This window comes from Gopherus flavomarginatus, chromosome 19 (assembly GCF_025201925.1).
Source record: "Gopherus flavomarginatus isolate rGopFla2 chromosome 19, rGopFla2.mat.asm, whole genome shotgun sequence".
NCBI lineage: Eukaryota > Metazoa > Chordata > Testudines > Testudinidae > Gopherus > Gopherus flavomarginatus.
In genome coordinates this window covers 1,070,174-1,095,376 of record NC_066635.1, presented here as the reverse complement: position 1 = coordinate 1,095,376, position 25,203 = coordinate 1,070,174, and the positions used below count along the sequence as shown (strand labels likewise).

The 25,203-nt window shown below is 57.7% G+C and overlaps 1 protein-coding gene across 1 annotated transcript; it reads right to left on the bottom strand.

The window, feature by feature from the left end:
- Positions 1–972: 972 nt before the first annotated feature.
- On the bottom strand, positions 973–10,714 carry BCL7B (BAF chromatin remodeling complex subunit BCL7B). Its single transcript, XM_050929234.1, has 6 exons — positions 10,541–10,714; positions 7,744–7,819; positions 7,034–7,130; positions 5,006–5,176; positions 4,459–4,538; positions 973–3,780 (listed from the first exon to the last, which is right to left on the bottom strand). Exons 1-6 carry the CDS (start codon positions 10,630–10,632, stop codon positions 3,691–3,693), a joined length of 606 nt encoding a protein of 201 aa, XP_050785191.1. The 5' UTR covers positions 10,633–10,714; the 3' UTR covers positions 973–3,690.
- Positions 10,715–25,203: the final 14,489 nt, after the last annotated feature.

Here is a 25,203-nt window from a genome sequence, read left to right as displayed (position 1 = left end):
TTGCCCATCGAAGGGCAAATCCTCAGTGGCCTGCTGGACAGCAGGAGCAAAGCCAGAATTCTGCAGCCAAGAACACCGCCTCATGGGCACTGCAGGTGCCTTCACTCTGGCTGAATTATCGCAATGTTCACTGTGGACTGCAAAGAAGCCTTAGCCCCCAAACAGCCTTTGGTGACCAATGCCTGAAATTCCTCCCTCGAGGCCTCAGGCAGCTGGTCTGCAAATTTAGACACAACTGTCCAGGTAGCAAAGTCGTTCTTGGGCAGCAGTGGCTGCTGGTTAGCAATCTGCATCTGCAAGGAAGAGGAGGTGTAAATCTTCCTGCCTGTTGGAGCAGGTGCTGCTTCAGACGAAGATCCCTCGCCACCTGAGTCTGGGTAGCGAACGAAGTGCAAATGGAACAGCGCACCTTGATATGGGCTATGCCTGGACACAAGCAGCACCGTGTGTGGGGATTGTTAGTGGGGATGCCCCGTGTTCCATGGACAATGTTTAAATGCTGATGGGGGCATCCCAGGAAAACACAACCTACAGCTGACAGTAACTTAACACACACTGTACTACGGTCCTAATGAACCGCATACATACAACTTGAAACATCACTAAGTAGAGGGAGAGGTAAAACACACAGAGTGCTGCAACCCCAGCCATGAGTGGTAAGAAAAAACTGTACGGAGGGGTCAAGGCAGTACCGCCTTATACAGCCAGAGAAGGGGCTATGGCCACACAGCGTGAGCCCTGCCCCTCTAGGGGCACTGCTGGGAAAATCCTTCTGCTCCGGCACACAGGGCACACACACTAAGTGGAATACGCAGCTGCATCCACTCGAAGACGTGAACACAGCAGCCCCTGACACCCCTTCCCAGGCAAGATGCTGTCCCTGTGTCCTGTTACTTCTGCCCTCACAGAGGTCCATGGAGAGAATGGTGGGGATCTGGCCCTCTCCAGGTTGCTGCAGAGAAATTCACACACTGTATTTCAAATAGTTTAATTTTAAAAATATTCTATTCAGTGCTAAAATATCTCTCCACTTCCACGCACAGCCGGCGCCTTCGGTTTCAACAGAGGCTCAATCACAGACTCTATTTGACATGCAGATCGCAACGAAGAGGAAACAGGTCCATGGCGTTGGAGAGGTGGGACAGGAGCTCGATGGTAAACAAGCCTGGGGAGCAGCTCTGACTGGGAGCCGGGTGAGCAATGTGCCAGGGTGTGCAGATCCGGCACCAAGGGCAGGCAGTGTAAGGGTGCACTGGGAAATGACACCACCCTGACAGTGCTGGGAGAGTGAGAACTAAGGCCCCTGGGTTTTCTGCGAGAGACCCTAGCCCCTGCTGTGTCCTTCCCTGTCCCTGAGGTAGACTTGGAGTGGGCCTCACAGCAGGACCTCCCCCCCCTCAAGCTGAAGAAACTCTATGCTGCCTCAGCCTCTCCCATGGGCGCTCACGTTAGGAACCACGGGTCCATGTCGGGTGCAGAGCCAGCCAGGGACCTGGTGGCAACCTCCCTGGATCCAATACTAAGGGCTCTGTGTCTACAGCCTGCACCCTTGAATGCTGCCACCCTGCAGGGGCTGGGGTGGAGTGGCAAGACGTCCAGAGGCCCCATAGCACATGCCTGGCGGAGTGTGCCCTGACACACTCATCTGCAGGGGCTCCTGTCTCCTCCAGCACAAATGGCTTAAACCAACAGCTATTGCACAGTGTCCCAGCTCGGGATTCCTGCCCCGCAGGGCGAAGGCCTATGTCAGAGCTCCAGCTCTGGGAGGTCCCATGCCCTGAATGCTCACCTAACCCCTCCCGGCCCATCAGTGAGGCTCGTTTACTGGGGGAAGCTCCAGGACATGGTTACAAGGGGGAAGAGAAACTACTTAGTGGAGTGGGAACGGCTCTTCCATTCCCGGCAACTGGGGGCATGGGGCCCTAGACGCCATTGTCCTGCAGGGGAACAAAATCTGCCGGGCTGCAGTTCTCGCCCAGCCCGTCCCTGGGGAGGGCAGGTGGGCTCTGCGGGGAGCTGGTGGGAGGGGCCCATCCCTGGGGAGGGGAGGCGGGCACTGCAGCAGGGGGGCTGGTGGGAGGGGCCCATCCCTGGGGAGGGGAGGCGGGCACTGCAGCAGGGGGGCTGGTGGGAGGGGCCCACCCCTGGGGAGAGGGGCTGGTGGGTGGGGCCCGGGCAGAGCAGGAGACCCAGGGGACTCAGCCTCTCACATGAGCAGGCTGCATGACCAGCTCTGCCCCTGCTGCACCAGCACAGATCAGTGGGAAAAAGTCTGCACGTACTGATGGTGCGAGGTGCCCTGGCCTGTCTCTGAGGGAAGGACAGACTAGTTCCTCTGTGGGGGGCTGGCAGGAGGATCCCATCCCTCAGGAGGGCAGGCTGGCTCTGCGGGGGGCTGGCGGGAGGGGCCCGTCCCTGGGGAGGGCAGACAGCTCTGCGGGGGGGCTGGAAGGAGGCACACATCCCTGGGGAGGGCAGACCGGCTCTGTGGGGAGCTGGAGGGAGGAGCCCATCCATGGGGAGGGCAGACTGTCTCTGTGGGGGGCTGCCGGGAGGGGCTCGTCCCTGGGGAGGGCAGGCTGGCTCTGCGGGGGGCTGGCGGGAGGGGCCCGACCCTGGGGAGGGCAAACTGGCTCTGCAGGGGGGGGGGGGCTGGAAGGAGGCACCCATCCCTGGGGAGGGCACACCGGCTCTGCAGGGGGCTGGCGGGAGGGGCCCATCCCTGGGGAGGGCAGGCTGGCTCTGCGGGGAGCTGGTGGGAGAGGCCCATCCCTGGAGAGGGCAGGTGGGCTCTGTGGGGGGCTGGAGAGAGGTGCCCGTCCCTGGGGAGATCAGGCTGGCTCTGTGGGGGGCTGCTGGGATGGGCCCGTCCCTGGGGAGGGCAGGCTGGCTCTGGGGGTGAAGGAAGGGCTGCCCCTGGGGAGGGCAGGCTGGTTCTGCGGGGGGCTGCCGGGAGAGGCCCATTCTTGGGGAGGGCAGGCCGGCTCTGCGGAAAGCTAGTGGGAGGGGCCCATCCCTGGGGAGGGCAGACAGGCTCTGCACAGGGCTGGTGGAAGGGGCCTGTCCCCGGGAAGGGCAGGCAGGCTCAGAGGGGTGAGGAGGGCGGGGAGGGCTGTCCCTGGGGACGGCAGGCTGGCTCTGTGGGGGGCTGCCAGGAGGGACCCATCCCTGGATAGGGTTGGCGGGCACTGTGGCAGGACGGGGGGCTGGTGGTAGGGGCCCATTCCTGGGGAGGGCAGGCCAGCCATGCGGGGGGCTGGAAGGAGGCACCCATCCCTGGGGAGGGCAGACCGGCTCTGCTGGGGCCTGGCGGGAGGGGCCCATCCCTGGGGAGGCCAGACCAGCTCTGCGGGGGGCTGGTGGGAGGGGCCCGTCCCTGGGGAGGGCAGACTGGCTCTGTGGGGGGCTGGCGGGAGGGGCCCATCCCTGGGGAGGGCAGACTGGCTCTGCGGGGGGCTGGCGGGAGGGGCCCATCCCTGGGGAAGGCAGACTGGCTCTGCGGGGGGCTGGCGGGAGGGGCCCATCCCTGAGGAAGGCAGACTGGCTCTGCAGGGGGCTGGCAGGAGGGGCCTATCTCTGGGAAGGGCAGGCCGGCTCTGCAGGCAGGACTGACAGGAGGGGCCGGTCCCAGGAGAGGGCTCTGCAGCGGGGTGGGGTGGGTGGGGAGGAGCTGGCGGGAGGGGCCCATCCCTAGCTCTCCGAGGCTGTGTGGCACACAGAGTTCTGATCAGCACAAAATCTCTTCAGAGGCGGCGCCCCAGAATCCTCCTCTTCAGTTTCCTGGAATAGCAGGAAAGCAGAGGTCATGGGCGATGCGGGATGCAGCTCCCAGCTCTGCGCACAACTCTGCCATGGCCCTGGGGTCTCTGCTCACAGGGAGCCAACAGCACTGAAGAGAAGGGCAGAGGCTACTTTCTGACCATGAGGTTCAGCGGCCCATAGCATCCTGCCTGGGCCACAAGTGGCACCAACAGCACGGGCTTGCTCCCAGCAGTGCCATGCCTGGATTCAAGGCCCAGGACACTCCACGGCAAATGCTCGCACTTCTGAGGCCAGGCCTCTGGTTGGGGCAGCTCCAATGACCTGACACAGGGAAGCATTTTAATGAACTACACCTGATAAGAACAGCAGGCTCAGGGCAATGACCCGGGATATTTATTGTGATTCTTTCAGGCTGTCCCCACATTTTCAGTTTTCCAGGCACTATCGATTTTGGCACTCACAGCTCAAAACTGCAGCACAGAAACAGTTGGAGAAGCTGGGCAGAGGGCAGCCCAAGACTGTGGGGAAAGTATATTAGCTGGATGCTTCTGCTCAAACGAGCAGCAGTGAAACAGTTCATAATGCTGACACATCATGTGCCATTGTTAGGTTTCAGAGTCAATGCACCAGAGGGATGAAGGGTGTAGTTTGCGCCTGTACATATGTAGGGAAGGCTCTGGTTCCCCTTCCCCTTACCTGAGTCTCAAGAGGGACAGGCTCCTCCTTCGTGAGAGTGGGAGGCTCATCTGCAACTTCCGAGGGAGGCAAGCAGGGCTCTGGAAGGGAAGGGAGAGGATTACGGATGTGTTGGCCCCGTGAGCCTGATGTTAGCAGCAAGAGCTCTGCCTGGCCTCACCAAGTGAGCCAGCCAGCTACTGCCCCTTTGCCTGCAGGCACAACACTCCCAGGACTCAGTGGGGAGCACCATGCCTACAGGGCATTCAGGTCTCTGCTGCCCTTGCACCACAGAGAGGCCTAGGAAAAGCCAGCACCGTGTTGGACATGCAGCAGCATTAACATAGCAGTGCTGCTCCAAACATGCCCAGCCATGCTTCCTGCACAGGAACATGGCAGCAAATGCCCTCCCGGGGCAAGGAGCAGAAACTCACCCAGCCCATCATGCGCAGCTGCACTGTGCTTCTCCCAGGGCTCACCAGGCCCAGAATGGCTGGCTGAACTGCACCTTCCTCAGGGCCCGCCCCCGCCAGCATCTCCTCTCCCAGTGCAGCTGGCCGCATCATACCTTCCAGGATCTCCTGCCCCAGTGTAGGTGGCTGCGAATCGTCCGTGCGGAAGTCGGACGTATGTGCAGGACTCATTGACTCGCTCTGTTGGGGGCTGAGGCTCGAGTTTGGGCTGCTGTCGACCTTGAGCTGGTAAACGTCCGATAAGGAGCTCTGGTTACTGGTCTCATCTGAAAAACCATCAGCATGTTAGGGGGGATGCCTGGCTCACAGCTGCAGCAACACAAGAAGCCCAGCGGGGGGGGTGGGGGAGGGCAGCACTGAAAGTTAGCACCCACAGAGAACAGCCCAAGGGAGCAGGGAGGATTCCCATGCCAGCAGAAGAGCTCTGCACCCACTTCTCCCTATGGGGCTCTCAAGCCGTGTATGCTAGGCTGCCCTGGATTTCCAGGGTTAGTTATATGGTCAATCCCCAGGATACCACTCCTCCGAGAGAAGAAAAGGCCCAAGCATGGGAAGAGAGAGCAGGAAGAGGAGGGGTCCTGGGGTGTTTGCTGAGCAAAGAGCACCTGACGTGGCAATGGGACACAAAGCTGTTCAGCAGCAGTTCCCAGGCTGTACTGGTTCCTGTTCCACTGTCTGACATCACCGTGAAGTGACTGGCTGGACCCCTAGACTCCCATCCCCATCCAGGACCCGTGCTCTACCAGGTATAGTCACAGAGCACATCAGGGAATACAGTCCAGGTGGCCTCAGGCTGGCCAAGTCTCCTGTACACCTCCCCTCGCAGGCAGCCAACCCCACAGTGTGCATGGCTATGAGATGTTGAGGCCTTTCCACTCTGCCTACAGAGACGCAGAGAGGCCAGAGTTCTCAGCAGCTTATGAGCTCCGGAGACCTTGGAATTGCCTTTGACAGAACTGGAGGGGTAGGGAAGTGCCAAAGCACATCTCCTCCTGGAATCCTTTCATCACAGAGTGCTCCTAATCCCTGGGGCTGAGACCTCCATTGCTCCTAAAGCCCTTATGGCTGAATGGAATGGGCCAAGGAACAAGACTGGCCTTAATATTAAAATCCATCCTGGATCCACCACAGACTTGGGGGTAAAATACTGGGCACAGTCCCCCTTCCTGCCTGCAACACCTGCTGTGAGACACAAACAAAGGCTACCTGGAAGCCCCAGGACTACCTCCCTGCTTCTAGGATTCCTACAGCAGCCTTTCCAAGGAGAGGCCCTGAAGGGGAAGGGGTTGAGAGCAAGCCTGCCCCACATTCACCCTGCAGTGATGGCTCGTGTCCTATGGGGCTGGGCACAGCTCCATGCTCTGGGTATTGCAACCTGGCTCATGGGGTCACAGCACCACTTGCTCATGTTTGGCCTGGCCACATCTGCAGCTGTGGGGGGTCAGTGCCCCCTTGGCAGGGCGAGGACAGAGAAAGCAGTGGAGGAGGAGGAGGCTGACCTATGATTTTGCGCACACACATCCACCCATGAATTTGGACTCTGGGCGGATGGCTAAAAAAGACAAAATGCAGCTGGCGGGTCGTCTCGGTAAAATGTTTGTGAGCCACTGTCCTAAAGAGGGACATACCCAGAAGAGCTTCTTCATAAGAGTGGAGGAGATCCCTGTGCCAGTTGCTGCAGGGAGTGGTGTAGGACAGGTGTGCTGGCTGCAGGCCGCTAACAGCCTCTCCCCACAGCACACACTGGAGAGAAGGGAGTCGGAGCAGGATAGGCAGGTATTCAAGCCCATGCTCTGTGTTTCTAGCTTTCAACTGCCAGAAGCTGGGAGTGGATGACAGGATGGATCACTCAATAATTACTTGTTCTGTTCATTTCCTCTGGGGCACCAGGCATTGGACACTGTCAGAAGACAGGATACTAGGCTAGATGAACCATTGGTCTGACACAATATGTCCGTTTTACGCATCAGAACAATATCCCTTGTGGAAATCTGCATTGCTCCTGGGGGAATATGCAAGACATAAATACTAATGACACCTCAATATTTACAAAATCCTCTTGGTGTGAATGGCAGCAGTGCCCTCCTCCTGCCAGCCTGCATTCTGGGGGTAGGCAGACTCACCCTGGAACTCCAGGAGGAGGGAGGAGTTGGCAGATGAGTCCACTGGGAAGCCATTGGGTTCTCGGGCAGTGCTGCTACTTGTTTTGGACTTCTCTTTCTTGGAGAGAGAGAACATGAGATTAACAGAGTCACACTCAGCAAGCAGAAGGGAGAGAGGCAGCAGGCCCTTGTGGAGCACTGCCCTCCCCAGGCAGCAGGAACAGCACAGAGCCAGAGGGGCATTCGCCTATGGACACTGTGCCTGCCCAGGCCACAAGTGCAGCGAATGGTGGGGCTACGTCACATCATAGATGCTGTGTGGATTGCTGGGCCTACCCCCGAGCCTGAAGTCCATTGCAAAAGGAAGGTTTTGCCTTCCAGATCCTCTCTGGGGATTTCCCAATGAGCACACTGGCCAAAGACCCATCTGCCCCAAAACTCCTGTCCTAGAGACCCCCTTAGAAAAGCAACAATTTGTTCACTGTTCTCTGACTAGCGAGGGGCAGCCAGGGGAAACCACACCCTTTGTTTGTTTTTCTGGGAGCCCCACAGGTTTGTTTGAGCCATGCAGAGGAGATCCCCAAGACCAGACCTTCCTGGTGGGAGCTGAGCTGACATTCTGAAGGGCAGAACTAGAGTCCATTCCCCTCATCAGTGAGGCATGGCCTCCTCCTCTCCAGCCAGCGCATACAATCCTCAAGAGCGTTCCTTACAGCAGACCTAGCACTTACCTCCTTACTGTCTGCTACAGGCACCCACTTGAATATCCGAAGGGATGTGTCTCCGACCGTCACCCACTTCTTCTCCCTACCACCAAGCAGGAGACAGGTTACGACCAACAGAGCCAACCACCTCTCCCAACCACACAACCGAGGAAGCCCTGGCAGTTACTCAGGACCCAGCCATTAAATTCAGATCAGGATCATGCCTGTGCTGCTACTTCTGCATATACTTACCTAGGCAGGATGAGAAACAGAGTGAAATGGACACAATCTCACCACAAAACTCTCCAGAAAAGCAACAGCAGCAGAAAAGGTGCTAGGGGACCACTGAGGGCTAGGAATACAAACACTCCTCTGGAATCAGGGGTTGTGGGACCACTATCTCCTTGACCCCCCAGAGTGGTCCTTTTCGAATTATTTCCAGAGCAGGGCTTTCCTAGCCCACTGATTTGGCTGGAAAAGAGAGGGGGTCTTTGCTCACTCAGATGCTCAGCATGGCTCTCTCTCTTTCCTAGTTTTTATACTGGTGCTTCTCACCTTCCCATCACCAGGGCCAAGGTGCAGTGGTGTCGAAATCTGCACTCTGCCTGCAGAACTGGTTTGCAGTGACGGAATCAATCCCTCCTTGCTGAAACAAGGGTAGGAATGTAGTGGTTGACTGGGGATGGGAGAGTTAGACATTCTGCAGAGGATCCACTCAGAGCAGGAGTTGATTTACAGTGGTCTGTGGGCCCTTGGGACTGTAAAGAAAACCATGAAAACTTGGCCACCCTGGTGTTCCACTTCCATGGGCTTTTACGGCAGCCACAGGTTTAATTTTGCTTGATCTCACACTGAAAGGCTACCTCCAGTTCACCCAACTGCAAAATGTGTGCCTGAGCCAGTGGGTCAGGGCAGTTAAAGGCACCTGAATGTTAGGCTGGCCACATTAAACCATTGGCTATGAAACTGATGTGCCTTAACTGTCAGCCTGCTGAGCTCTTGGCTCAGGGGAACTTTGACCAGGGGCAGCCGCCTCCGTCTGTCTGAAAGTTACCCATGACTTCTCTCTCTGACAAAATTGTGAGTTCATCAATCAGTACCGTAAGCTCTTTGGGGCAGGAGGTGGTCTTTTGTATTAGAACAGCATTTAACACATTGTGGGTGCTACTGAAATAATAATGCAGTAACCTGTGCTATTCATTTGGATATTAAATTCAGAGTATTCCTCTATTTTCAGTATGCGGCAAATTTGTGTGTTGACAGTGAATAACTGCTTCCTAAAGTTGTCAAGGTGGAGGACGCTGGAGGTTTTGGCAGGTGTGGATGGGACTTTCAGCACTTTGCAGAGGGTGGGAAGCAGTTTGGGATGGTGGGATAAACAGGGGCCTTGGGTACCATTCCGAAAACGAAGGAGGTGATGTCCCCTCTTACGACATCCAATAGCCCAGGGCTACCTGAGATATGGGAGACCTATGTTTGAATCCTTACCATAGGCTCCAAAGCAAAAGGACTTGAACTAGGGCCTCCACCATCTAAGGGAACTGTCTTCGGGCCATTAGGTACTGGGGAAGGGGGTGGAAGGCTCTCCTGCAGAAGCAGTTTCACTTTTTATAAAATACTCTAAAAGTCATTGTGCCAGAGCAAGGATAGCGGAGGGTAACGCTCTAACCTGGTGGCACTCCCACCTTCCAGCCTCTGCTCCAATTACTGTTTAGCCACAGTGGAACAGCTTCGACAAGAGACTGACAGACACCCACTTCAGAACATCCGATAGCCTGGTGGTTAGGGATATGGGACACTAAGGGAAAAACACCTATTTTGAAGCAAAGACTTAAACTCACGTCCCCTGCATCCCAGTTGAGTGCCCTAATCACTGTAAGGGAGGTGACTACCTAGATTCTGTGACATACTTTCCACCTATTTTTTTTTTTGTAAACAGTTTAAAATACCCCAAAACTGGAACAAAATGTTTCCTTTCCAACATTTGGAATTGCCAGTGAACTGAAAAACCAGATATTTGCCCAGCTCTAGTCCCTACTCAGGAGCTCTCCCTTGTGTAATGACCCCGGCTATTCTCCCCCCGGTAAGGACAGGAGAGGGGGGATCTCTGCTACCCCGCTCCCAGCCTGCCGGGGAGGGACTGTTCCTGCTCTGCACGGCTCTGTTCCGGGACCGCCGTTCCTGGCAATAGCTGCAGCCCGCACCACCGCCCGGCGCTGTGTCGAAGCAGGGGGGATTCGTTCTTCAGCCGATCTAGGATCCAAGGTCACGCGACAGGCGTCAGCTGGGGGCAGGAGTCGAACCTGGGACTGACTCAGTCTTGTGAACGGCGGGGGGGGGGGGGTAGAGCAGCAGGAAACTGAGGCAGGGCGAGGGGCGGGGCTTGCCAGCTACGCACTCAGCGGCGGGGCCCAGCCCGGCCTGCGACCCTGGGCCGCTCCCACCCGGCCAATAACCCCGCGGTACGCGGGACAGGTTGGGTCCGTGTGGGCGGGCAACCCGGGGGCCCTGGTAACAGAAGAGCCCGCCTCCTCAGCCCGCGGAGCCTGATTGACCGCGGAACATGTCCATCTACAGCCCCTCAGAGGAGCACGCCTGGATGGAGTTGTGATTGGGCGTAGCCCCTGCCAATCGGGAATATTCGTGTCCCCGCCCCTCTCAAACCGTAAGGAGAGGTAATTGGATGTTCCCCCAGCTGGCCCCGCCGCTGGCTCTGGAGGCGCTTTGATTGGCTAGTCTCCATCGGAGTCCCACCACCGAAGCCGACGAGGCACGGTGATTGGCTACAAGCTTCGAGGCCCCGCCCCCAGACCCCGCCTCTCACCATTTGCGGACCCGCTCGATGGCCGCCATCACTTTTTTGATGTCATCTTTGGCGCGGCTGCGGGTTTCAGCTCGCACGGAGCGGCCCGACATGGCGTCCGGAGCCCCGGCAACCACGGCTCCGCAGCACCGCCGCCACGGCCCGCCCCCCGCGCATGCGCGCGACCCGCCCCACCCACACCCCGCGCGTAATGCGTCAGCGCGCCCGCTCCGCCCGCCGGGGGAAGGGAGCGAGAGGGAAGAGCGCTGTTACCCAGTGCACATGCGCAGCCCCGCCCCCTTGGCTGTACGCGTGTGGGGAGGAGGTGCGAGAGCGGCCGCGATGCTGCCGTTGTGGGTGGTGGAGCCTCGCCCCGGGGAAGTCGGATCCTCGCGGGCAGGAACGTGCCCCACCCCCGGTGGGCACGGTAGCGGTACTGCCGGGGGATGAAAGGTCAGCGGCAGAGCCTGGCCCCAAACATGTTTGTGGGCCCCCAAAAGGGCAATGGGGGGCGGGGCGAGGCGGTCAGTCCCCGGAGTGAGGAGCCGGGCGGGGCCAGTGGGGCACGGCGTGGTCAGTCCCCGAAGTGAGGGGCAGGCCAGGAGCAGTGGGGCTCTTTGGTCAGGCCCTAGAGCAATGGGTTGGCCAGGGGCAATGGGGGTGCAGGGCAGGGCAGTCAGTCCCCGCAGCGAGGGGCCAGCTGGGGGCAATGGGGCGCGGGGCGGGGAGGTCAGTCCCCAGAGCAAGGGGCCAGCCAGGGGCAATGGGGTGTGGTAGGGGGAAGTCAGTCCCCAGAGCAAGGGGCCAGCCGGGGGCAATGGAGCGGGGTGGTCAGTCCCTAGAGCAAAGGGCCAGCCGGGGGCAATGGGGGGCAGGGCAGGGCAGTCAGTCCCCGCAGCAAGGGGGCAGCTGGGGGCAATGGGGCGCGGGGCGGGGAGGTCAGTCCCCAGAGCAAGGGGCCAGCCAGGGGCAATGGGGTGTGGTAGGGGGAAGTCAGTCCCCAGAGCAAGGGGCCAGCCGGGGGCAATGGAGCGGGGTGGTCAGTCCCTAGAGCAAAGGGCCAGCCGGGGGCAATGGGGGGCAGGGCAGGGCAGTCAGTCCCCGCAGCAAGGGGGCAGCTGGGGGCAATGGGGCGCGGGGCGGGGAGGTCAGTCCCCAGAGCAAGGGGCCAGCCGGGGGCAATGGGGCATGGGGTGGTCGGTCCCCAGAGCGAGGGGCCAGCTGGGGGCAATGGGGCACGGGGCGGGGTGGTCAGTCCATGGAGCGAGGGGCCGGCCGGGAGCGGTGGGGCCCAGGGTGGGGTGGTCAGTCCACGGAGCGAGGGGTCGGCTGGGGGCAGTGGGGCACAGGGCGGGGCGGTCAGTTCCCGGAGCAAGGGGCCGGCCGAGGGCGGGGCGGTCAGTCCCCGGAGTGAGGGGCCGGCCAGGAGCAGTGGGGCGCAGCGTGGGGTGGTCAGTTCCCAGAGCGAGGGGCCGGGCGGGGCCAGTGGGGCACGGCGTGGTCAGTCCCCGGAGCAAGGGGCTAGCCGGGTGCAATGGGGCATGGCAGGAGTAGCCCCGCTCTGCCCAGTTGCGTGTGAGGACACTATTTACAAGCTGGCAGTTGCCAGACACAGTCACCCACCCAGCCCTGTGCTGCCAGCCTGCCCCTTTCTCTCCAGGGTTGGCCTGTGCCGCGCCACACAGACTCCTCTCCACCCAAAGCCCCATAGGTTCCAGCCCTGGAGCACCCACAGAAAAAAAAAGTGTATGTGCTCAGCACCCACTGGCAGCCCTGCCGATCAGATCCTCCCCCACATCCCCAGCGCCTCCCACCTGCCGCTGATCAGCTGTTCAGCAGTGGGCAGGAAATGCTGTGGGGGAGGGGAGGAGAAGGGGCAGGAAGAGGTGGGGGCACTCTGGGCAGGTGTGGAATGGGGCAGGAAGAGGCAGGGGTGGAGCGGGGGCAGGAAGCCGGTGGTGGCAGGGCCTTGAGGGAAAGGGTGGACTGCGGACAGGGCTTGGGACAGAGCTGAGGTCAAGCACCTGTGGGGAAATCAGAAATTCAGCACCTCAGCAACACCCTCCCCCTGACTCCCTATGTCCAGAGCCCCCCCTAGGATCCCCCTACAAATGCAGACAACCTTGCAGGATGAGACAAGCAAGTGGTGCGCAGGAGGAAGCCAGCAAGCGGAGCAGGTCAGGGCCCCTTCGGAGCATGGGCCCAGCTCCATGGTGCCGCTGGCACCATTGAAAACCCAGCACTGGTCAGAGGTCATCGCCCCACAGAGCTCCTGCCCCAGTAGGCGGGCAACGGGGCGTTGCTGCCCTGAAGTGACCCAGCCTGGGCTGGGTGGCACCTGCTTCCCCAACGGGCCAGGCCAGCGGCTGCCGCATACCCAGCTCCTCCCCTGCTGTGGGGCACAGAGCCCTGCGCGGCAGCCAGCCTTTCCCTGGCAGGGCAGGCCATGACTGTCTCCTAGCGCCCAGGCAGACACTCAACAGTCCTGCAGCCTCCAGCCCAGCATACAGCAGAAAACACAGAGCTGTTTCTCCTGTGCAGGGAACTCTTCTCCAACAGAGGGGCCCCGCAGCCCAGCAAGTGTCAGCTGCAGTCGACTCAGAGCGACCCATTTCCAACAACTTGCTTCCTTCCCCGAGTCGGTTAGCAGGGCAGCCACAGAACAAAATGCCCCTTTCACAGCAGCTTTTCAATGTGTCTGCTCAGGGTACTTTGACCATGTGGTGTCTGGGGACAGCAGCTGTCACACACCTAGGAATACACCAATGGGAATCCATTGCTCCCTGTTAATCGGTCCCATCTAGTCCAGGGTCCTGCTAGCCATGTGGTGTTCTCTGATGCTTTTGTCCAGTTTTATACCTCCCCATAATACACTAAAATCACTTGTCAAGTTTTAGGGCTTGTTATGACTATTTACTGAGATCGCATTTCACAGACAGAGCAAGGTTCACGTGATTCAATTCTACAGCAGGTGCTTTTCTCTTACTTCCTAGTTCAGCTCATGAGGAAATTCGTCAGTCTCACTATTACACTGACAACTAGAGCCTTCTGAGCATGGAAGTAGGGAAAGTTTTTACCAGGCTGCATCATTTATCTTCTTTGGTCAATAAACACAGTATTGGCACTTCTTTCAAACAGCGTACTCACTCTCTAGCTTCACGTAATATCCCAACTTTGCTGCAAGCAGTGTGGTTCTAAGGGTTGTATATTGCCAGCATTAGGATCTTGCTATTTTTACATAAAACGGAGCAAATTGAAGCCACCCTAATTTTTAATAGGACTCACCGAAACTATAGTTGCCAACCATTCCTCTGCTATCAGCAAATATCTGTGAAACCCACTGGCAAAGAGTCCCATCCCCCTCTGTCACGGAGTCACCGGGCGATGCTCTGGAACTGCTCCCCACCAAGCCAGTCAGGACTTTGGGGAGCCTCCTCTCCCTTGGAGCAGACTTGTTCAGGGCAAGAAGCTCACATGTCTTCACCTCCTGGGTCTCTCCTTGGAGCATTCAGCATCCTCTGCCCCTCTGTGCGCTTCCCACAGCGAGCCCGCCCCAGCGGGATCCTGGGGGGGCCACAGGGTCCTGCACCTCCACTTTGCAGTCAGACGTGACTCAGCCAGCCAGTAACACAGAGGTTTATTCGATGACAGGAACAGGGTCTAAAACAGAGCTTGTAGATACAGTGAACCGGACCCCTCGGCCGGGTCCATTCTGGGGGGCAGTGAGCCAGACCCTCCACATCTGCCCTCCACTCCTCAACCCCAGACAGCTCCAGACTAACAATCCCCCCCAGCCCCTCCTCTCTACTCAGCTCCTTTCCCGGGCCAGGGGGTCACCTGATCCCTTTGTCTCCAACACCTTCAGCTGGCACCTTTGCAGAGAAGGGGCCCAGGCCATCAGTTGCTAGGAGACAGAGTGCCAGGCATTTAGGTGCACTGGCCCTTTGCTCTGCAGCAATCACACACCCTTATTCCACCACCTAGATATTAAGAACTGCATAGGGGACACTGAGGCACCAACACAGTATTCAGAGGAAACATCAAGAACATTCCCAGTTCGTCACACCCTCTACTGCTGGTCCACGGAGAATCACAGCCTACCACTATCAGTCACTTACTAGCTTAAGTGGCAGAGATTGGGATGGCAGATGTAAAGATTTAAATCCTGCTAATCGAGCACATAGGTGTCAGTATGATGCCACATGATGGAATTTTTTTTTCACTTTGCTGTTTTAAAAAGCTAGGAAATTACACACAAAGAACGACATTAAAAAAACATTTAGTTTGCAACGTCACAAGTTAGGAAATATCAAAAGTTAAGGTTACATGCAGGTGCACAAAGCACACTTAACTCTGGCATTTCCTCACTTTTGTGTGCATGACTTTGCAACCTTACTGTTCCCTTAATGTGGTGTGATAGACCCAGGCCAGTTGGGAACAGCAGAGTAGTCCCGTTGGTATCCAGGAAGTGGGTGGGCAAAGCGGAGACCCATCCTACAGCCCCAGGTGTTTAATGATGCAAAGATGATTGGTGCCATGAGGAGGGCTGGGGGGAGCCCCTTGCCAGCAGACACGTCTGGGCCTCCGTCGGGCTGCGCAGCAATCCGTGACCTACCCCGTAGGTGAGTAAGGAATCACGGAAGAGGCGGACCTGCTGGTAGGCCACGGTGGCCTGCTTCCCAGTCCTCTTACCCTCCCCCATGAGGGCCCTCGCGGCCCAGAGGATCTGATGGAAATCTCCCCACCACTGGAGCACAAGCTGGACCTTGTTACGGGAGCCACGGACGTCCTCGAACTCCCGCAACTCATCTCTCAGCGTATGGGGGGGTGGGGTTACCGCTCTATGACTGTCCCCCAGTGGGGCCCCTGTCACAGCCCCATGGCCCACCGAGGTGGGCAGGCAGGGGGCAGACCCCCGATGTGGCTCCGATGGGCTGCCGCCACACTGCCTGCCCCGCTCCCCAATTCAATGGGAGGGAGGGGCGGAGGGAAAACAGCAGCCCCTGGTGGGTCGGGACAGGGAAATACAGAGGCCGCTCCCGGGGGGGGGGGGGTTATCCTGTGGGAAGGAGTCAGCCCCAGGAGTCAGCCCCAGCACGGGAAGTGGAGGGGACAAGGATGGGGCTGGCATCAGGGACAGGACAGGGCAGGGGTCAGGTAGGGGCAGGGCAGGGATCAGGAATAGAATCGGGGAGAGGGGCAGAAGCAGGATCCTGAGCCTCAGTAGTTGGGCCGCTGGAAGGTGGCCCCTCTCGGTCTGGCTCAGGGATCTGGGGAGTGGGAAGAGGACCCTCAATGATGCAGGGCTCAGCCACTATGGCTGGTGTAGCAGCCATGGCATCTGGAGATGGATGGCCGTCAGTGGGGTCCCTGTCCTGGAAGGAGGTCGGTTGCCCCACACCTAAGAGGGACACCCCAGGGGACTCAGGTCCCGGCAGCGTGGCACCGGCTGTCGCCTCAATAGGCTCAGCGGCCGTCAGCAGGGTGCCACTTGTGGCCGGGCAGATGGAAGACTCCAGGGACCCTCAGAGGTGGGAGCAGAAGCAACAGTTAGGGGTAGGGAACCCAGGGAAAGGGGGATCGGGGTGAGATCACTCAGATCGAGGCCCGCTGGCAGAGGGTCATCCTCCCTCAGGTGATCGGAGTCAGACCCAGGACCTCGATCTCCTCATAGATGGAGGGGAGATCCTCTTCCACCACCCCAGGGTTCTCCCCGCCAGCACCCGAAGCGACGCTCGCCTCAGTGCTAGCAGGGGGTTTGGAAGGTAGGGGGGCGAGAGGGGCTCCATCGGGGGCTTCCATAGGAAAGGACTCTGGAGAAGGGGCGAAGTTACCTTCCAGTGCTGCCACGTTGTCCCCAGCTGGCACCAACGAATGGGAGTTGTCAGGGGGCAAAGCAGAAGGCTTGGAATCGGTGCCCCCGTTCCTGCTTTTCCAGGGGGGGTCTCTGAATCTGAAAGATGGAAAGGGGCCCGAGCATTCCACTTGGCCCGCTTCCCCTGCACTAAGGACCACCCCTCCATGGCATCATCCGAGGGCTGGCTAACAGAGGTCGGGTTGGGGGGCAAGGGTGATGGCTCAGGGACTCGGGGAGGCAACGGTGGGGCAGCATGTAGGAGGGAGGAGTCTCCCTGGGGCGGGCCTCTCCCGCACCGGGCGGTATCTCCACCGCACCCTCCTCCACAGGCCCCGCCAGATCGCAGACAGCAGAGGTGGGGCTCTCCCGCTTGTCTGGGCACGCTGGAGGGAGTATCCCTTGGACCTGAGCGGGAGCAGTGGTGGACCGGGAAGGAGGAGGGGCAGCTCCAGGCGCCGGGCAGCCAGAGGCATCGGCGATGACCGGGCCGGTGCCACGCCGGGGGTCCCAGACGCTCCTCCATGCCGGGCCAAGGGGCAGTCCCTCCGGACGTGCCCCATCAGCCGGCAGAGGTAGCTCCGGGCCTCCTCCATAGAATAATGTACCCGGTAGCGGGCTCCCTGGTAGGGGACCAAGAAGGACCCCTCGAGCGCCTCTCCATGACACACCGCTGGCGGCTGTTGAAGCTGCACTTGCTGGCGGAACGAGAGGATGTGACAGCGGGCAGGGTCTTTGCAGCCCAAAGGGAGCGAGCTGATGACAGAACTAGGGCGCCCCAGGGCAGAGGGGGCAGGCAGCAGGACGGCATTGGGCAGGAAGGGAGGGATGGAGATCAGGATTAAGTGGACCCCCAGGTCTTCCAACGGCTCCAGGGGGACAAACATGCCCCCCACCGCCAGGCCCATCACCACCGCCTCCTGGGCAGTGGCCTCCGATGCCAGGAAGAAGACCACCCTCCCGTACAGTTTGGAGACTGCAACGATGGCCATGAGCCCCACCACTCTCACCAGCGCCCACAGGTAGGTCTCCACGTGGGGCGAGGCGGGCACCAGGAGGCAATGGACACTGTGCTTCCTGGTCAGGGTGGGGAAGGGGCCCTGGCCGCTATAGATGGTAGTGGAAGCAGTAGTCGGAGGAGTAACAGCAGGCAGGGGGGCCGCCGCCACCTGGGCATATGCCCTGGGGGGCTGGGGGAGGGGCACCCACAGAGCTGGTGGAGGGAGCAGTGGGGAGGGATGCTGCGGCCGGTAGCAGGGCTGCGGCAACAGAGGTAGCCCCTGCCGTGGAGAGCCTGGTTTTTTTTAGCAGGACCCTTACCCTTCTTTCTCCTCTGACCTTTCCCACCGGCTGGGGGGGCTCCCCCCGAATCGGAAGGGGCGAGGGACGTGGCAGCAGCAGAGGTCTCCCTGGTACTTGCTGCTGCTGGTGCCCCAGCGAGGGCAGTAGCAGATGGACTGGCAGCGGCGGTTGATGTAGAGGCTTGGGGAATGGACACGAGGGCAGGTGGAGGAGGGGCGGTGGGAGCATTGCGAGGAGTCTCCCCCACCGTGTCCTCCACCATAATGAGAGCAGGGAGGGGAGGGAGAGGAGGCAACCACCCCTCCCCACTAGGCTGCAGGCAGGGGAGGAGGGCACCAGAAGGGGAGGGCTAAATGGGTGTAGGGAGCTATCAAGGACTTAGGGGGAAGGGTGTCAGTCACCGACTCAGAGGGGAAGTCCGGCTCCTCTAGCTGCACTAGGGGATCGGGGGTGCTAACGGGATAGGGGAGTGCAGTGAACAAGGGTAAACTCAAACAAGAGGGGCACAAGCGCATGGGAGGGGGCATGGGTGCATGAAAGGAGGGGCTAATCAGGGCTGGGGGAACCACAGGGATCGAGTTGGGAATGGGGCGGAGGGACCAAGGGGCTGGCTTCAGGGCTGGGGCAGGACAATCAGGGCTGCAGCGGGAAACGGGCGGGGCAGGCAACCAACCCAAAGCTGAGGTTGAGGAGGCGCAAAGGCTGTAGGGGCAAATGGGAGAGGTAGCAAGGGATAAAGTCGGGGAGGGCCTGTCGCAAAGGAGAGGGGGTCAGTCCAGGCGGTGTGGGGGGTGCGCCCACGAGCACTTGTGCAAAAAGTCAATGTTTGGCTGCTGCTGCTGCAGGCCCAAACGGTGGAAGTGGGTGTGGCAAGCAGCTCAGTCCCAGAGGCAGGAGGTCGAGGGAGATGGAAAACAGCCAGCAGGGGTGGTGAAGGGGGCAACAATGGTGGTGGGGGCGAAGGGGGACACGGATAGACCGGGGGCAGGCTCCATGCCACACCCCCGGTGTCCTCACAAACACAGTCCAAATCCCCACCACAAGAGCACAGTTTGAAAAATACTCAGTCCTTAACTGCCCCCTCCACAGTGGTCTTCAGAGCCTCTGTGCATTCCCCAGCAGCAGGCGGTCCTCTTCTTCTCCTCAGGGCTTCAGCAGCTCCCCAGCAACATACACAGCAGCTCCAGGTGACGGTCTGGTGGCCAGGCAGGAGGGACCCTGCTCAGATGGTGGTGGTGGTGGTGGTGGTGGTATGCTCTACAACAAGGGCTGGAGCTGGGGTCCTGCACTCCCCTCCTCTGGGGAGCAGGCCAGCACCCCCCCCAAGGGTCTGCAGTTGGAGTAACAGCAGCAACCGAGGGTGGGGGGGTTCACTAGCCAGTCAGCAAGCAGGTAGCAGAGAAAGGGGGTGGGTAGTGGTGTCTAGCCCAGCAAGGGCCCTATACCCAGCAGGAGCAGCAGCAGCCCACTTCCTCCTTCCCTCTACAGCAGAGGAGTAGAAGGGAGATACACTACTGGCCACTAGAGAAGCAAGCATCTGTTCCCTGAGTGACCAGACTGCTCCAGGCTAATGAAACCACCTGACTCCAATTAACCTGCTAAGAGTCAGGGTGAGGCTGTTAAGCACATGACTCTAATTAAGGCCCCTCTGATGCTATAAAAGGGCTCACTCCAGCCAGGTCAATGGGAGCCAGGGGGTATGGGTATGGGTATGGGTATGGGTATGGGTATGGGTATGGGTATGGGTATGGGTATGGGTATGGGTATGGGTATGGGTATGGGTATGGGTATGGGTATGGGACGGAACGGAACGAAACAAAAAACAAAACAAAACAAAACAAGAAGCTGAGAGTGAGTAGGCACACTGCTGGAGCACGGAGAAGTAGAAGCGTCATCAGACACCAGGAGGAAGGTCCTGTGGTGAGGATAAAGAAGGTGTTTGGAGGAGGCCATGGGGAAGTAGCCCAGGGAGTTGTAGCTGTCACGCAACTGTACCAGGAGGCACTCTAGACAGCTGCAGTCCACAGGACCCTGGGCTGGAACCCGGTGTAGAGGGCAGGCCTGGGTTCCCCCAAATCTCCCAACTCCTGATCAAACACAGGAGGAATTGACCTGAACTGTGGCTTCTATCAGAAAGGAAGGTTTCTGGGCCTTTTCCCGACCCATAGGGTGAATCTGTGAGGCGAGCGAATCTGCCAATAAGCGTAGGACCCACCAAGGTAGAGGAGGAACTTTGTGTTAGATGTGGGATTTGGTGTGCACAGTGTGGCAGAAGAAGGAGGGTGATTTTTTTAAAAAAAGTTTTTTTTCCTCACCACAATGGATGACTTAGTGCGGGCATTGATGCAAGCTATGGTGGCCCAGCAGGAGGCTACCCGTTTTCCAGGCAGCCGCCCAACTGGAGGCAGTGCAGCTGCAGCAAGAGACTCATTTCCTGCTGATAGACCAGGCTGCTCAAGACAGAGCTATGTTGTGGGAACTGGTAACCAGGTAAAGACCCTTACAGAGCTGAACCCCATCATGAGGGGACCCAGATCATACGGGCCAGCCATTGGCTGCAGAAAATGACGCAGGAGGATGATGTAGAGGCATGCCTTCTGGCCTTTTAGAGGACAGCCCTACGGGAGGCCTGGCCTCGAGATCAGTGGTCTGGCATCGTAGCCCCATTCCTTTGTGGGGAGGCCCAGAAGGCCTACTATGATCTGCCTGAAGAGGCTGCAGCAGACTACCCCCAGCTGAAAGCAGAGATCCTGGCCAGTTCTGGGGTAACAACTGCAGTGCGGGCCCAGCAGTATCATGAGTAGAGGTACCAGGAAAACAAAACCCCGCGGTCTCAATTGTATGACCTTATCCATCTCGCACAAAAGTGGTTGCGAACGGAGTCCTGGAGTCTGGAAGAGATACTGGAGGTTCTGGTCATCAACTGATACATGAGGGGACTACCACCAGACCTTCGTGCCTGGGTAAGCCAGAACGAACCCTCCACCTGTGATGAGGTTGTTGCGCTGGTAGAGAGGCGAAAGACAGCGAGGGAGCTGACCCGACCAGTTAAGGAAGAGGCACCCCGGGTTAAACTAGCAGCACTAAGCCCTAAAGCTTAGGTGACTGGGCCACCAGGAGGGCCCAGGTAGAAAGAGAGGGGCTGAAGGCCCACCAGAGGCCACAAAGAGTCGGAGCACGGAGGGAGAAGAAGATCATGACGTTAGATTGCCCAAACCAAGAGACCGGGGAACACCTAGGGCTCCATACAGATGTTATGCCTGCGGGGAGCGGGGACACATAGCTGCACAGTGTCCCAATGCCGAGGAGCCTATGCAGTGTAACCTGGTGAACTGGGCAGACCCATGCTCCCTAATCCACCTTGTGGGGTCTCACTAACCCCACATATGTACACCAGACCAGTAAAGCTAAACGGGGTAGAGACCACGGCACTGGTTGATTCGGGGAGTGCTATCACGCTTGTCTCGGGGAAGCTCGTGAAGTGTAGTCAGCTGCTGCAGGCTAAGCGTACGGGGATAACATACGTCCATGGGACAGTTGGTTATTACCCCACCATCCCAGTAAAAATCGAGATTCAGGGGAACATTACTGAGGTAGTAACAGGTGTAGTCCCTAAACTCCCACACCCGGTGCTTATAGGGAAGGACTTCCCAGGGTTTGGAGACTTACTCCCCCGGTAGGGGAATTGGAGAAAAGGGGAAAGCCTGAAATTAGTGAGGCATCCACAGCAGACTGTCAACCCCGAATCTTCTCTGAAATGTCGCCAGATTTGTTCTCCACTCTCACACAGGGTAGAAAGATGAAAAGGGAAAGGAGGGCAGCTGAGGCCCTGGGAACCTGAATACTGACCCAAAGCCAGAGAGTCGCTCTCGTAGGCAGGCGCACCCGAGCAGCTGAAAAGGAGGCCGCCCAGGAGGGAGAAGCACCCAAGTCTGACCCCCACCTAACGCCTCTGAACCAGTAGAGGCAACAGAGACTAGGCCCCTAGATCTTGGGCAGATTAGCCCCGGGAGAGGAAATTTTGAACGGGACCAGGCAGAAGACCTAAAGTATGACAACATCACGAAGGAGGTAACCGAAATAGATGAGGTCCCCATGGAAGGGAAAACTCAGGGGCCAGGACCCTACTTCATAATGAAGAAGGATCTCTTATATCGAGTTGCACCAGAACAGGGGCAGAAGGTACAGCAGATCCTAGGACCTCAAAAACACCAGAACGCTGTATTAAGTCTTGCCCATAGTCATCTTTTTGGGGAGCATTTGGGGGTAGAGAAGACCCTGGCACAGGTCCTACGACGGTTCTTCTGGCCCGGAGTACATGAAGAAGTCCGGAAGTACTGTGCATCCTGCCCGGAGTGTCAGCTGCACAGTCCCTGTCCCCACTTGAATGCACCTTTAGTACTCCTTCCCATCATGGAGATCCCTTTCAAGCGAATAGCCAGGACCTAGTGGGACCCCTGGAGAAGACAGCTCGGGGCCACCAATATATACTTGTTGTTTTGGACTATGCTACTCGCTACCCAGAAGCTGTCCCCCTGCGGAACAGGCCTCTAAAATGATAGCCAAAGAGCTGGTAGGGATCTTTGCCCGAGTGGGGCTACCGAAGGAGATATTAACAGACCAAGGAACCCCATTTATGTCAAAGCTAATGTAGGACCTCTGTACGCTGCTCCATATACATACCTTGAGAACTTCAGTCTGTCATCCGCAGACTGATGGGTTGGTAGAAAGGTTTAACCGAACCTTCAAAGCTATGATAAGGAAGGTGGTAAGTCGGGACAGGGAGGACTGGGACACCCTACTACCTTACATTATGTTCGCTATCTGGGAGGTACCTCAGGCCTCAACTGGATTCTCCCCCTTTGAACTGTTATATAGGCGCAACCCCCAAGGCATCCTGGACCTAACCAAGGAAATTTGGGAGGAGGAACCCAGTGAGGAGAAGAACAGAATAGAGCATGTGCTACAGATGAGGGACCGTAGAGCCCGGGTCACTCCCATAGTGAGGAAGCACCTAGAGAAGGCCTAAGAGGCCCAGCAAACCTACTACAGCCATCAAGCCGAGGTTCATCAGTTTCAGCCTGGTGATCGAGTAATGGTACTGGTACCCACAGCCAAAAGTAAGCTGTTGGCCCAGTGACAAGGGCCCTATGAAATAGTTGAACGCATAGGGGAAGTAAATTACAAGGTGTGACAACAAGGACATCGAAAACTAGAGCAGATATATCATGTCAACCTTCTGAAACCCTGGCATACCTGAGAGGTGGGCACAGTGGTTTGGGAAGACCTGCACCCAGGGAACAAAAATCCTGAACAGGTGAGGGTGTCTCCCGATCTAACGACAGCCCAGAAGAAAGAGGTAACTGACATGATCGGCCAATATCAAGACGTATTGTCAACAAAGCCGAGTCGGACAACTGGGACATATCACCACATCATCACAAACCCTGGGGCCAGAGTAACAATGAGGCCCCACAGGATGCCAGCAGCCAAAAGAGGAAATTAAAAGCAGAAGTCCGAAAAATGCTGGAGATGGGGATCATTGAAGAATCTCACAGTCAGTGGTCCAGCCCAATAGTGTTGGTGCCCAAACCTGATGGCACCATGAGGTTCTGCAATGACTTCTGTCGACTAAATGAGATCTCAGTTTGATGCCTACCCAGTGCCCCACATAGACAAATTAGTGGACCGTCTAGGGAATGCCCGGTACTTAATGACCCTAGACTTGACAAAGGGGTACTGGCAGATTCCCCTAGCCGAAGATGCAAAGGAGAAGATGGCGTTCTCTACACCAGAGGTTCTTTTCCAGTATACGGTCCTTCCTTTTGGACTACATGGAACCCCAGCTACTTTTCAGCACCTCATGGACAAGTTACTACACCCCCATGCCAGCTATGCTGTGGCCTACTTGGATGATGTGGTGATTCATACCCCAGCCTGGGAAACCCACTTGAAGAAGGTGGGGGCAGTCTTTGATACCTTCAGGTGAGCTGGCTTTACGGCAAACCCTATTAAATGTGCTGTGGGGTTCATGGAGGCCAAATATCTTGGCTTCATGAAGGAAAAGGTCTGGTAAAACCTCAACTGAACAAGTTAGAGGCCATCCAAAATTGGCCACGACCAACTAGTAAAAAGCAAGTCCGAGCATTCCTAAGGGTGGTGGGGTATTACCAGCGTTTCATCCCCCATTTTGCCACAAGGGTAAGTCCCCTAATGGACTTATTGAAGGCCTGTGGTCCGAATCCAGTCAGACGGTCCAACGCAGCAGAGAAGGCATTCGCAGACCTACGGACTGCCCTCTGCAGTAACCCCTAATCTTGATAGCACCGGATTTCACCAAGGAATTCATCCTTCAGACAGATGCATCCGAGGTGGGGTTAGGGGCTGTCCTGTCGCAGATGATTGGGGAAGAGGAACATCCAATTCTCTACCTCAGCAGGAAACTCCTTCTGAGGGAACAAAAATACGCAGTGGTAGAGAGAGAGCGCCTCGCCGTAAAATGGGCCATGGAAATGTTGCATTACTACCTGCTGGGGCGCAGATTTGTCCTCGTGACTGACCATGCCCCACTTCAATGGATGCAACGGAACAAGGAAAAGAACACAAGGGTGACCAGGTGGTTCTTATCCCTCCAATCTTTCCAGTTCCGCATACAGCACAGAGCAGGGAGTCGCCATGGCAACGCCAATGGCTTACCATGTGTACACTATCTGGTGTCCTAAGGTGCCTAACCCCTTGATGTTGAGCAGGAGGGAGGGATATGTGATAGACCCAGGCCAGTTGGGAACAGCAGAGTAGTAGAAGGGAGATATACTCGCCACTGAATAACCAGTTTTCTGTTCCCTGAGTGACCAGAGCAGGGAAATGAGAACACCTGACTCCAATTAACCTGCTAAGAGTCAGGTGAGGCTGTTAAGCACCTGACTCTAATTAAGGCCCCTCTGATGCTATACAAGGGCTCACTCCAGTCAGGCCAAAGGAGAGGAAGTGTGCACGAGGAACTGGGAACAAGAGGCATGCAAGAAGCTGAGAGTGTCTAGGAATACTGCTGGAGCACTGAGAAGTACAAGCATTATCAGACATCAGGAGGACGGTCCGGTGGTGAGGACAAAGAAAGTGTTGGGAGTAGGCCATGGGGAAGTAGCCCAGGAGTTGTAGCTGTTGCGCAGCTGTACCAGAAGGCACTCAAAACAGCTGCAGTCCACAGGGCTCTGGGCTGGAACCCAGAATAAATGGCGGGTATGGGTTCCCCCTAGACCTCCCAACTCCTGATCAAACACAGGAGGAATTGACCTAGACTGTGGCTTCTACCAGAGGGGCAGCTCTCAGGGCCGTTTCCCAACCCACAGGGTGAATCTGTGAGGCGAGCAAATCCGCCAATAAGTGCAGGACCCACCAAGGTAGAGGAGGAACTTTGTCACAGTAGTTTGTGTGTGTAATTTCCTAGGTTTTTAAAAAAGCAAACTGGAAAGAAAAAAAGTCCATCACATCACACCATACTGTAGTTCATCCTGTTTCCTCATTTTTG